This window comes from Tamandua tetradactyla, chromosome 14, assembly GCF_023851605.1.
Source record: "Tamandua tetradactyla isolate mTamTet1 chromosome 14, mTamTet1.pri, whole genome shotgun sequence".
Classification (NCBI taxonomy): domain Eukaryota; kingdom Metazoa; phylum Chordata; class Mammalia; order Pilosa; family Myrmecophagidae; genus Tamandua; species Tamandua tetradactyla.
Genome location: NC_135340.1, coordinates 94180526 through 94192543, shown reverse-complemented (window position 1 = coordinate 94192543; position 12018 = coordinate 94180526). Strand labels below are relative to the sequence as shown.

Below are 12018 nucleotides of genomic sequence, written 5' to 3'. Positions count from 1 at the left end.
TGCCATTGCTGCCTGCTGTCCCAACTCAGAGAAGGGCTTGTGCTTGAGGGGCCTGGGGGGGCCCAGCTGTGTTTGCACGTGTGCACGTGGGGGGGCATGTATGCGCATATGTGTGTGAGGTGTGTGTGTGTGTGCGTGCGCTGGCCTGGACCCCAGCGATTTGGCCATGTCTTCCCTCCCTTCTCTCAGGTCATCCATCCATGCTTCCCCTCAACGGCCTCCTGGGCTCCCCAGAACCTGTTTCTTTCTCTTACTCTCAAGATCCCAGAGGAAGGACGGGCCACGGTGGCTCAGCAGGCAGAGTTCTCTCCTGCTGTGCTGGAGACCCGGGTTCGATTCCTGGTGCCTGCCCATGCAAAAAAAACAACAAAAAAGGAGATCCCAGGGGAAGCCGCTCTGATCTCTGGACTTCTGCAGAAGGCTCTCTCTGACCCGCGTCGTGCCCACCACAACAGCTCTGAGTGCTAATCTGACCTGCGTCGTGCCCACCACGACAGCTCTGAGTGCTAATCTGACCTGCGTCGTGCCCACCATGACAGCTCTGAGTGCCAATCTGACCTGCGTCACCACGACAGCTCTGAGTGCCAACCTGACCTGCATCGTGCCCACCACGACAGCTCTGAGTGCCAACCTGACCCGCGTCGTGCCCACTACGACAGCTCTGAGTGCCAACCTGACCCGCGTCGTGCCCACTACGACAGCTCTGAGTGCCAACCTGACCCGCGTCGTGCCCACCACGACAGCTCTGAGTGCCAACCTGACCCGCGTCGTGCCCACCACGACAGCTCTGAGTGCCAACCTGACCCGCGTCGTGCCCACTACGACAGCTCTGAGTGCCAACCTGACCCGCGTCGTGCCCACCACGACAGCTCTGAGTGCCAACCTGACCCGCGTCGTGCCCACCACGACAGCTCTGAGTGCCAACCTGACCCGCGTCGTGCCCACTACGACAGCTCTGAGTGCCAACCTGACCTGCGTCGTGCCCACCACGACAGCTCTGAGTGCCAACCTGACCTCTCTGAAGCCTCGGAGACCCAGAGCAGCCCCACAGTGCCGGTGCCTTCTCCAGCCCTGGCAGCCTCCCCTAGGGTCTGGCACATGGGGTGGGCATGGAGGGCTCCACTAGGCATAGGATTTCCCAGGGTGGCCTGGCTCGATGGAAATGTCGGCCTCTACTAGCCCCTCTGGAGCTCCTGACCAGTCCAGGAAGGACCTGCTACCCCGCCCCACCCCCCTCACTTGATGTGGCTTCTCACAGAGTCCGCACCCCCTTTGTGGCCCTCTAATTACTCCGAGGCGCCTCATCCCCACCAACCTCTGCCTCTGTGTTCCTGAGCCTGAGGCTTCCCGGAGCCCCGGTCACTGCTTTGTCCCCAGGCTGGGTGCCTGTCTCAGGCCTGTCCAGATGCGAGGGCTGTCTGGGGTCCGGGCCACGCGTTGCTCTGCTCTGCACCCAGCCTGGCACTGGCCCCCTGGAGGCGACACTGCCTGCCCTCCTGCACCCCTGCCTGGATGGGGTGGTGGGGAGGGGACCCAGGAAGTGACCGCAGTGCCAGGACTGGAAAGTCCCGTGAGAGCACCTCCCTCTCAGAATCAGCCTTGAGCCAGCCGGCCCCTAGCTTGGGGCCTCTGCCTGCCCAAAGCTTCCCGCCACACAGCCCCTGTTTTAATGCACATTATCCCAGAACCTGGAAGCTGTGGCCATGGGGCAAAAGAGGCCCTGGTGACCGTCACAGCTTGCTGGTGCAGTCGGAACATCTTTCAACCACTCCCCTCCTCACACCTCAGTCAGCCTGCCCTTCGCTTTCCTAGCAGCCTCTTCTGCAGAGGTTTGTTGAATGAGCGTATGACATTCAGGACGGACGTGTCTGTCCTTTCAGTTTCCGCCAAAAATCTTTTTAGAAATGATCCAGGCACAAAGGCATTTTATTACTGCTATCCTCTTTCTAATAGCAAAGACTGAAAGCCACCCGAATGTCCCTAGAGAGGAGACTAGTAAAATAAACAACTTTCCATATGCTGGAATACAACACAGCTGTAGAAAAGAGACAGCTATTATATTCACAGACAGCTACGGCCACAATACAGCAAGGAAATCAGTGCAGGATACTGTTTATGTTACAATTTGTATAAGCATCATATATAAAATGCATATATTTGCATAGCGCTCATCTGCATATATGTATATACAAGCTCTCTGGAAGAGTTACATAGAAAACTGGGAACGACAGTTCTTCTGAATGCTGAACGCTGCAAATGCATTACTGATTCTACAATTTTAGAATAAAAGACGACAGTGGCATTTGAGAGTGACCGCTGAGGAGTTTGCCGACCACCCATTCCCCAGACTTCTCCAAGCTGCGTCCTGCATGGTCCGATGACCAGGACGTGTGCCCCCTCAGGCCCCGCCCCTCCGGCCTCCTGGAGAGGGGGCCTCACTGAACCCATCCAGGTTCCAAGGAGAGCGCACGGGAGCCCCTGGTGGGGACCCTGCCCTCTAGGCCATCACCAGTGTGCTGGTCTCTCTAAACCAGCCCCTGGACACAAGTGGTGAATCGGCCTGGGTCTTTCCACAGGCCCGTGAGTGTCCTGTAAGCAGGCTAACGGGGAGCTTTGCAGACATGGTGTCTCCTCACCTCTGCCCACCCGGCACCTCCTCCTGAGACTCCAGCTGCCTCTCCCTCCCCTCGACCCCCACCTGCAGGTGTGATCAGGAGGGAACGGTCACTGGAGTGGAAAGCAGTGTGGCTAGTGGGAGGGCGACAAGGGCGAGCGCTACACACTGACCAGGACTCTTCAGGCTAGCTCACTGACCTCTCCAGTTTCGGGGAGAGCCAAGAGGTATTTCAGCAAAGTGGATTGTATTTCACTCATAGAGTTTGATAGAGAAAAAGTCAGTCTAATCTGGGTTCTCTGAATTTCTAGATGGGTTTTTGGAATTCTGGCTAGGAATGTTTCTAAAAATTCAACCATTCACTCATTCATTCACTCTTCTAATACTACGTTTCTGTTTTTGTCTTTTTAATATTAGTTTTAGAAGGTTTTTATTTTAGGGTCTAGACGAGTAAGATCTAGTCTTTACGGTATAAATTGCCCAATTTAATGATTGGCTTGGATGTCCACTGATCTTGAGGACAGAGCAGTTTGACTCAAGTTCTGACCCTGATGTGGATGAGCAGCGAGAGCTCAGAGTCTGCGACAAAGTGGGCACTTGGAAAGGATGTGCTGAAAGTGTGACACTCATCCATCGGGGTCTCATCTGCGCGACAAGGATTGCACAGCCCCACCCTCGATCCCCAGTGACCGCAGGGTTATCGCGTGGGGAAATTAAATGCTAAGCATGGAAAGGCCCTTGCAAACTGAAAGAGTGCTCTATCCGAGTGAGGGCTGGATAAGAAGGGTGGACAATGGGGGCACCCATGGGCTGCGAGGCGAGGCTTCCCGCCCTCGAACCCCAGGCTGCCGCCATGGCTCCCTCGCAACCTACACACCCTGGTTAAAATGTCCCTTCCTTTGTGGAGCCTTCCCTGACGCCTCCGGCGGGGCGAGGGGCCCTCCCTGGGCCCCACAGCTGCTGCAGGCTTCCCCCTGTCCCAGCACTGACCGCACTAGGCTGTCACTGTCCATTTACCAGCTGTCTTTTCTCCAGACCCAGTGGACGCAGGTGCTTACCTTCTTCGCCCTGTCCCCACTGCGCCCCGAAGAGGGCACCGGCCCCTGGGAAACCAGCGTGAACCTGAGCTGAGCGAAATGCTATCAATGGAGCGTCGACCCTCTCAGAATGCTGCTCCAGGCTTCAAACTGTCCTCCTGGCGGGTTCGGGGGAAGCCCAGGGGCTCAAGTTCTCCTTGTGCCCCCTGGACAAGGATGACCGAGTCACCGAGAAGTTACCATTCATAAAGAAAGGTAAGCGGGGGTCCTCTGCCGCCTGCCACTAACTTTGCTCCCTGGCTGCTGTGTGTGTGTGCACGTGTGCGTGCGTGTGTGTGAGATGTGGCAGGTTCACATTTTGGAAAGATCGCTCGGGTTCTAGTGAGGTGAATGGGTTGGGGGGCCCAGTGACTGTGGGGAGACAGTGGATGTCAGTGCTGGTCACCCAACATTTCTGGCTCTCTGCCTTTCAGGTATGTGCGTCCCCCACATCCTCTGAAAGGAGGCCATGGGATGTGCTTTGTGCAGCGAACTGTGCTTGACAGTGGATCACCCCTGGGCAGAAACTTAAAGAGCCAGGGAGAGAGTTTTGTCACATCCCTTCCCCTCTGCTGGCATCTGGGTGAAGCCTCTACCACACCTGACTCCTGAGTGATCAGAACGGGCAGAACCCTTCTGCTGACCCTGTGGGATATAAAGCAAGAAATACACCTCTGGCGGGTTAATTTAAATTTTGGAGGTTGTTATTGCGGCATAACCCAGTCTGTCCTGACTGGCACACTCGTTTGGAGGCCGCTGTCTAAGTTCAGATGCGAGCTTATGGCAGCCTAGCCTGGAGGGGTGGAGGGAGAGCTGGATCCGAGAGCTATTCGGGAGGTGAGATTGACAGGGCTCCAGTGTGGTTTGGCTTTCAGGGAAGCAGGAGAGCGAGGCTCGTGCAATCGCTTTTCCTCTTTTAGGTGCATACTTGCTCAGACTCTTTTTTGGGAATCCACAGGGCCTTAGAGTTAGGATTTACCATCTTCTCTTTCTGTCCAGCGTCAGGGGCCAGTGGGTAGAAACTGCCAGAGCCCCGGGTGACCTGGGGGAGTGTGTCACCAGGAGCGTGAAGGCCACAGTTCACCAACAGCCCCTCGGGGTTGGGCATTCCAGACCACACTTAGTTTAACCCTTGGGGCACTGCCATGCCCTGGGCTCCGGAGCGGCCTCCATTTCACAGGCGAGGAAACTGAGGCTCCGAGGGGCACGGAGACCTTCCCAGGCGAGGAAGGGACAGAGCCAGGATTCAAAGCCAGATCAGTGTTGCTCAAAACCCCTGGTTTTTACCGAACGCTGCCTCATCCTGGAGGCAAAGCAATTCCATCAGCGAACGAGGTGGCAGGCTGGGAAGGGAGGCCGCGCATCGCAGGGGCTGTGCCCCCCTCTCCGAGTGGGGGACCGCGGGTGGGGCTGTCCAAGCCTCCCAGCTGCTCCCTGCACGACAGTCACCCTCACAGAAGCATTTGGGCGTTGGCAGCTTTTGGACTCCTGTCAAGTCCCAACGTCACCAGTGCTCCTGCAGAGACACCAGGGGGCTCAGCCTTGTTCTTGGCTGTGTGTGCGCAGGCGACGGCTGAAATGCCAGCCTCGGCTCTGGCTCCAGACTCCCACGATTCCAGGGAAACCGGACCACGGGGCGTGAGGTGCTCTTCTCCTTGACGTACGTGGGGTTCAGAGTTGCAAGGGTTCCCCTACACAAAGCAAAAGCCACCTTCACAAGAGTCACCTGAGTGATGCTGCCAGTTTCCACTTGCTCTTTTCCTCCATCTGCATTGCTAGAGGGTGGTGAGAGCCAACAGTCCACCGACCCCGAGCCTCTACGTTGTGTGTTTGTGGTTGACGAGCTCAGGTGTTGGAGTGAGACCTGGGTGCACGGGCCAGCTCTGCCTCGGACTCACTCTGCAGCCTTGTTAAAGTTACTTAGCATCTCTGAGCCTCAGTTTGGTCATCTCTAAAGCAGGGATGACAGCAATGACCTCATAGGGCTGCTGGGATGGTTACAGGAGGTGCCGTATGTCAGAAACGCACAGATGTAGATGCACGGCAAATGGTGTGCGCTGCTGTCCACTGTTTTTCGCCTAGTGTTTTGAAGCATCCTGCTACAAGATTATATGTGCATATGAATCTGCTTTCATAGCATGTCAAAACGGAAGGGCATTTAGCAACAACTTTGGAGAGTGCTAAACTTCTGAAAGCATCAATGGAGATGACATCTTATGTGGAGCTCTAATTACAAAGCACTGAACAGTGGAGCTGCTCCGACTGATGTGGGCTCTATCTCTGGGCCTCCCCACTTGTGATGGTGGCAGAACTGCCAGGGCTCCCCAGAAGGAGGCAGGAAAACTGGTGATTAGGGGAGTGGAATGGATCGTCCACAGTCCCAGGAAGGAGAGACAACTCAAAGGCTACTTCTGCTGAGCAGCCTCGGGAACCCCTCTGGACTTGCTTCCCTTTGTCCGTGAAAGCGTGCTGCAAATAAAAATGGCAGCACCTGCTTGGCAGTGTTCTGGGAAACTGAAATGATAGAATGAGTGCGGACCCGCCCTGCAAAGCCGGAGTCCCCCGAATCAGGAACTGACCTTCGCATCAGTGGCCGCACTTGGAGATGAGAAAGCAAAGGCTGACACGCCAAGCCAGGCCGTGCCTAAAGCAGGCAGGTTCCAGAACTACAGGAAGGCTCTGGCCAGCTGGCACTGTCCTGGGCCAGCCCACTCGGTCCCTGCGGTTTACCTGGCTGCCACGTCATTTCATTCCCTCCCTGCACGACAATCACCCTCACAGAAGCATTTGGGTGTTGGCAGCTTTTGGACTCCCATCAAGTCCCTGGGCAGTAGGACATTTACTTGCCAAGCCTCTGTACATGTCCTTTCAATCAGCCCCCACTCCCTTCAGCACACACCTCCAGCTTCCCCTGTGGGGCTTTATTTGTGTCTGGAATAAATATCTTCACTCTACCTTGGGAGAGCCTAAAACTCTTTTCTGCCCTCCAGCATCTCAAATTGACTTCCCCCAAATGGGACTCATCATTTTCCACTGCTTCCATGCTTTCTCCTCCTCCTCCTCTCCTCTCCTCTCCTCTCTCAGCTGCAGTGCTGCATCTGCCCCATGGCTTAAGGCCAAAATGCGGACTCCAGGTTTGTGCCCTTCTGCTCCTCTGCCACATCCGATTGGATGGCAAGTCCTGCCAAGTCTTCCCCTGAGAATCTCTTGGTAAAGTCTTTACCATAAAGACCCAGTTCCTTCATCCTTTCAGGCTGTCACCCTTCATCTCTCACCAGCACCTTTAATTACAACTGCCCCTTGCTCAGTCTCCTGCCTCCTGCCTCGGCTTGCTGCCTGCTCTCCTGGTGCTTTCTTTCCAGTGGAGGAAGAGGACTGCTCACAAACTACAAGCCAGACACACAAAGCAATCACAGACAACTTAAGTGCTATGAAAGCGATACGTGCTATGAAAACAAGAGTGCTGTAAATGAAAATGCTAGTTCCGGGGGCAGAAGGAAAGTTTCCAGGACTTGGTGACTACTGGGGAAATGGATCTAGAGGAGAGCTCCCCGCTCAGTTGTGAGTACTCTGAAGACAAGCGTTAAATTTTATTCTTCTCTGCATCCACAGAACCTAGCACAGGCCTGGCACAGAGAGCCAACCGATTCACTGCACAGAGAACTGACTGAAGTTTTAGTGGAGGCTGGTGCACATGTGAGCTGTCTCGGACCCTCACCCCACTTGGCACCAAGCAAAGGGCCAAAGACCTGGTTCTGACTTGTCCCATTCAAGGAAAAATAACTGAGCCTCTTTAATCTCACATCAGCTCTAGGAACATTTGGGGGACAGGTGGGGAGGTGTGCACCCCACGTGGTTAATCTGAGATCTCATGCCTGCTGGGGCTGGGCTGGGCTCTGGGGCCCATGAGCAGCCTCGGTGGCCTTCCCGTAGGTGCGAGGACTGCATAATGAGAGCTGTCAGTGCCACGCTGAAACCAGCGCCTCTGTCTGGCAGGTGGTGCTTTTAGCCCAACCTGTTCTCCCACAGTTCAGGTTTATGTTTTGCTGATGGGTTCGAGGCTGGATGTGCTACACAAGTGATGTATCAGGAGGCTGGGCTGTGTGGTGCAGAGAGCATGGCCGCAGAGAGACAAAACCAGAGACCCAGTCTCCTTTCTGTCACCACCCTGCTGGGTGACCCCAGAGGAGACTGTTTTCTCATGTGTAAGGTGGCCACACGCATAGCTTCAGGGCCATGACTGATCTAAATTCACCAGGCTCACTGGTCATGTGTTCTGTAAAGGACGGCCAAGAGCTGGGTTTAGTCTTGACTCTAGGAAAAGGCCACCGCTGGGCAACTGGCTGGTGGTCTCCAGCTTCCGGAGCCTCTGCTCACATCAGCGGGGAGGTCTGCATCCCTTCGGGCTGGTCCTATCTCTGTCCTAAGTGAATCAGCCCAGCGCTCACATTTTGACCACTCCAGGGTGGGTGTGGAGAGTGACGCTGGGGTCGCTTTGGCTGGTTCCTGGGTCCCTGGTATGAGGGTGGGAAAAGCCAGTGTGGTGTGATTCCATGCTAAAGCAGAGTACGAAACACCAAGGGCCAACCTCTAGGTGAGCTGGACCCAAACTCTCAGTGCAAGGCTCCCAGGCCTTCAATGTGTGGGCTGTAGGACTGGAGGACAGGACGTCAGGGGCGAGGAGTGGGGACGTCAGGGAGATGATGTCCAGCCGCCAGTGGGCACACGGGGCACGGCTGTGCCAGCCTGAGCTCATGAGGTCTTGGGAACCCAGGCAGGGCTTCGGGATGTTGGAGCCACACCAGAGGCAGTCAGACCAATCTAGCAGCAGCCAGCTGAGAACGTACCATGCTGGCATGGGTCTGCTGCTCAGTTCCTGGGCCCCTGGGACACCCTGCCTGCCCCTCTAGTGAAGCATCTTCGCCGTGCACCAAGCTCATCGTTACCTGCCTTTGTCTTCCAGCGGGGGGTGTCTCCTGGACTGTGATGGTGCAACTTCTTCACCTGGGAACTAGCCCAGGACATGGCACCTCGTCAGTCCTCAGGACTTGAAATGTAGAATGTACACATGACCCACCAGTGAGCTCAGCACTGGAAGCATTTCCTGGGCATCTACTACGTGCTTGGACCCTGCCATGGGGGTTCCCAGCCAAGACTTGTTTCTCTTCCTTCAGAAAACATCCCTGGACTTTCGAGCAGGAAGCTGTCTGCTGGGATCAGGGTGAAAATGTATCCTAAAACCAAAGGCCAAAGGAGAAGGATCTGCTTTTCCACGTGAGCAATGCCCTTGCGCTAGAGTCGAAAGTAACATCCATGCACATGAAACAAAACGTGAGTTCTTGACAGAAATTTGCACCTGAGCTGGGCAGCCCTAGACTGACAACCCCATTCTGCTCTTGGGGCCTGGAGGGCTTGCAGACTTGTTTGAGGATCTTTGATGGCTCTGAATACGGGTGAATATGGTTTTGCACTCCTGCCTCTCCCACAATGATTTAATACCTGCACCAAGAGTTAAATGTTTTGGAATCAATGCGGAATCTTGTTTTCAGAAATTCTTAGCCATTGGATGAATTCTAGGTCTGACTTATCCTGTCTTTGTGTAACTCCCTTCCCTTCTCTAGTTCTCAATTGTCCCATCTGTAAAATGGGAGGGAAGGGCTGAACAATCTTTGAAGTTCTTTTCAGCTCTGACATTCCTGGACCTAAATAGTAGGCCTTCATTCCCTGCCCTTGGGAGTATAATTTAGATGCAACCCAATTTTTTCTATCTTCAACTAAAATGTGTCATGAGCACGCTTCATACAAACATTACTTAATCTGGTGTTCTCAAAACTCCATGAAGGTAGATGCTATTATCACCATTTTGTCGATTATAAAACCGAGGCTCAGAGAAACTTAATGTGTTAAGGGAGGTTGCACAGCCAGGAAGTGGCAATGCTGAGATTCAGGGCTGTGGCTGACCACAGGCCAGACTGACTTCATATCTAGTGAGCCCAGTGCCAGCCTGGCTTCCTTAAATCCCCTCTCCCTTCCCGCCCAGGTGTTCTGCTCTGGGCTCTGGTGTAGGGAACTGAGGGATGAAGATGGTGGGGTATCTCTGGCTGGAGGTCACTGGTAGGTCCAAGTGGACTGAGGTGGTGAGAGCTGGCCATGTTCTAGAAGGCTGGTCAGGGGCAAGTTATCAAGGGCTGAGCCTAGCATCTTGGGCTGGACTGGTCTGGCTCGCTCAGGTGAGTCCTGTAGGCCCCACCTGTGCTCTAAGCCTAAGGTGCAGTTTTTTCTTTTCTGGGTTTTGCCATTGGGGACCCCCTGCATATATGTGGCTGGTCATTCCTAAAGACCCACCTTTGGAAATTCCCAAGCTGCCAGAAAACATCTCCCAACACCCATAAGCTGAGGGCAATGGAGCACAGGTGTGCTGGTTTTGAGCTCTCTCCTGACAATTAGGAGAGTGACTTCAAGCCACGCTTTCACTTCAGCCGGTTTGATCATGACCAGTCTGCCTGCAGCAATAGCTTCTGAGACCTCAGCTGCCTTCTCAGAACCTTGGGTTGGCGGTAACTACTGGTATGACACCGAGCACGTGAATCCCTCTCTGCAGGCCTCTGTGCCCCCATCTAGGCAATAACCGGCTGATTTGGGCCCCACAGATCTTAGGTCTCTCCCAGCAGTGCCATTTTCAAGATCCACTGTCATTTACTTTTATCTCGGCAGAGGCAGGAAGCGGGACCAGATGCCTTCGGAGAGCTAATCAAGCTGAAAAAATTCGCTTTCTCGTCCCGACCGGCCGTTGCTGGTGCCCCTTTCGCCACTTCCCCACCAAGGCCGGGCTCACCCGGGCCCCCGCAGGTCCAGGCCTGGCCCCCCAGCCTTGCAGCTCCGCAAACGCGCGGGCAGCGCCGTGGCCGCGACTGCGGCGGGGGCGGCGGCGGCGCAGGGGGCGGGGGAGGACGGACGCGCCTGCTTGTCCCGCGGCCTCCGCAGCAGACCTGGCCTAGCCACAGCGCATCAGAGGGGTCTTCGGAACCCCTCAACGGGTCATTCGGGACCGGGGTCTGTTGGCCGCCCAACACCGCTCGGTGGCGCTGAACAGACAGACCCCTGAGGCCACGCAGCCCCCAGCTCCACCGAGCGAGCGCAGGCTCCTTTTCGCCCGCAGCTGCTGCGAGGCAGGGGGCCGCTGCGAGCGGACGCCTCGGTCTCATCCTTCCCACTCTTGGGCGCCGGGAATTACACCTCCCCCACGCGGGGCCGACGGCCGGGGCTCTCAGGGATCGGGAACACGGGGAGAGAGGACACGGACGCAGTTTTGTGTTTTACTAGACCTGGGTCCCGATGTATACTCTGCGTCTGCGCTCTCGGACCGGGTCTCCCTGCCCATCTCGGGTCTCGGTCCCACTGCGCCCACCTCCCACTGGACTCAGCCGCCTGCTCCTAATCCTGGCCCGCAGTGCCTGCTCCCGATGCTCGCCCAGGGTGGGGGTGGGGGGTACACCCGCCTGGCTGGGGCCAGCCCTCTCCTCCGCCCAGGGCGCCGAGCGCGTAGGGACCGAAGTTTGGGCGCCAGCGGCCGGCCGATGGCCCTTGCGCCCCGGGGGCCGCGGTCCGGGCGGCGCCAGGGTGGGGGGGGGGGGCTCCGGCCGCCGAGCTCGTCTCACCTGTTTCTCCAGCGGCTCCTTCGCCGACAGCGTCGGCTTGGGGGAGGGCGCGCGGTCGCAGACGCAGCCCTCCAGTAGGTAGAGTCCCGAGGGCCGCGAGCTCGAGTCGCTCTCGAAGTAGAAGAGCAGGTTCTGCAGCAGGGCAAACCACTTGGTTTGCCATTTTGTGTTGTCCGAACTCCTCTTGCTCAGGTAGCCTTTGCGCGTGCCGTCCTTGCGCGCCAGCAGCCCCAGGGACGCGACGTGGCCATCGTTGAGCCGGATCCCCTTCTGCATGGTGCTCGGAGGCCGGCGAGACCCCACGCGCGCTTACATTTTCCCCGCGCGGCGGCCCGCGACCCCGCGTCCGTGTGCGCCGCGCGCTGCCTCCCTCTGGCGCTCTCTCGCTCGCTCCCTCTCGCTCTGCCCCACCCCCACCCCACCCCCACCCCTCGAGGTCTACACTTCGGGATCGGGCGCCGAGCCTCGGCTTTCTGTATCCAGGTGTGCCATTCCCCGCCGGGACCTCTCCTCCGCTCCGCAGGGGCCCGGGGCCCCGGGAGATGACGGCCCGACCCTCCCCGAGCGCCGGGCAAACTGAGGGACAGACTGGCAAGCTGCGCGCTGGCGAGGGGCAGGCGGAGTCATGTGACGCCGATCCCTCGAAGGGCCCCGTTTCGGCAGCGCGGAT

The 12018-nt window shown here is 56.8% G+C and overlaps 1 protein-coding gene across 5 annotated transcripts in view; it reads right to left on the bottom strand.

Annotated features, from left to right (window-relative positions):
- Nucleotides 1–11707, bottom strand: part of RASGRF1 (Ras protein specific guanine nucleotide releasing factor 1) — a 107359-nt gene extending 95652 nt beyond the window's left edge. For all 5 annotated transcript variants that reach the window (XM_077128550.1, XM_077128551.1, XM_077128554.1 and 2 more), the window contains exon 1: nucleotides 11349–11707. In XM_077128550.1, the coding sequence (XP_076984665.1) occupies nucleotides 11349–11624 (276 nt within the window). In that variant the 5' untranslated portion in view covers nucleotides 11625–11707. The remainder of the gene's footprint in view (nucleotides 1–11348) is intronic.
- Between the last annotated feature and the right edge of the window lie 311 nt (nucleotides 11708–12018).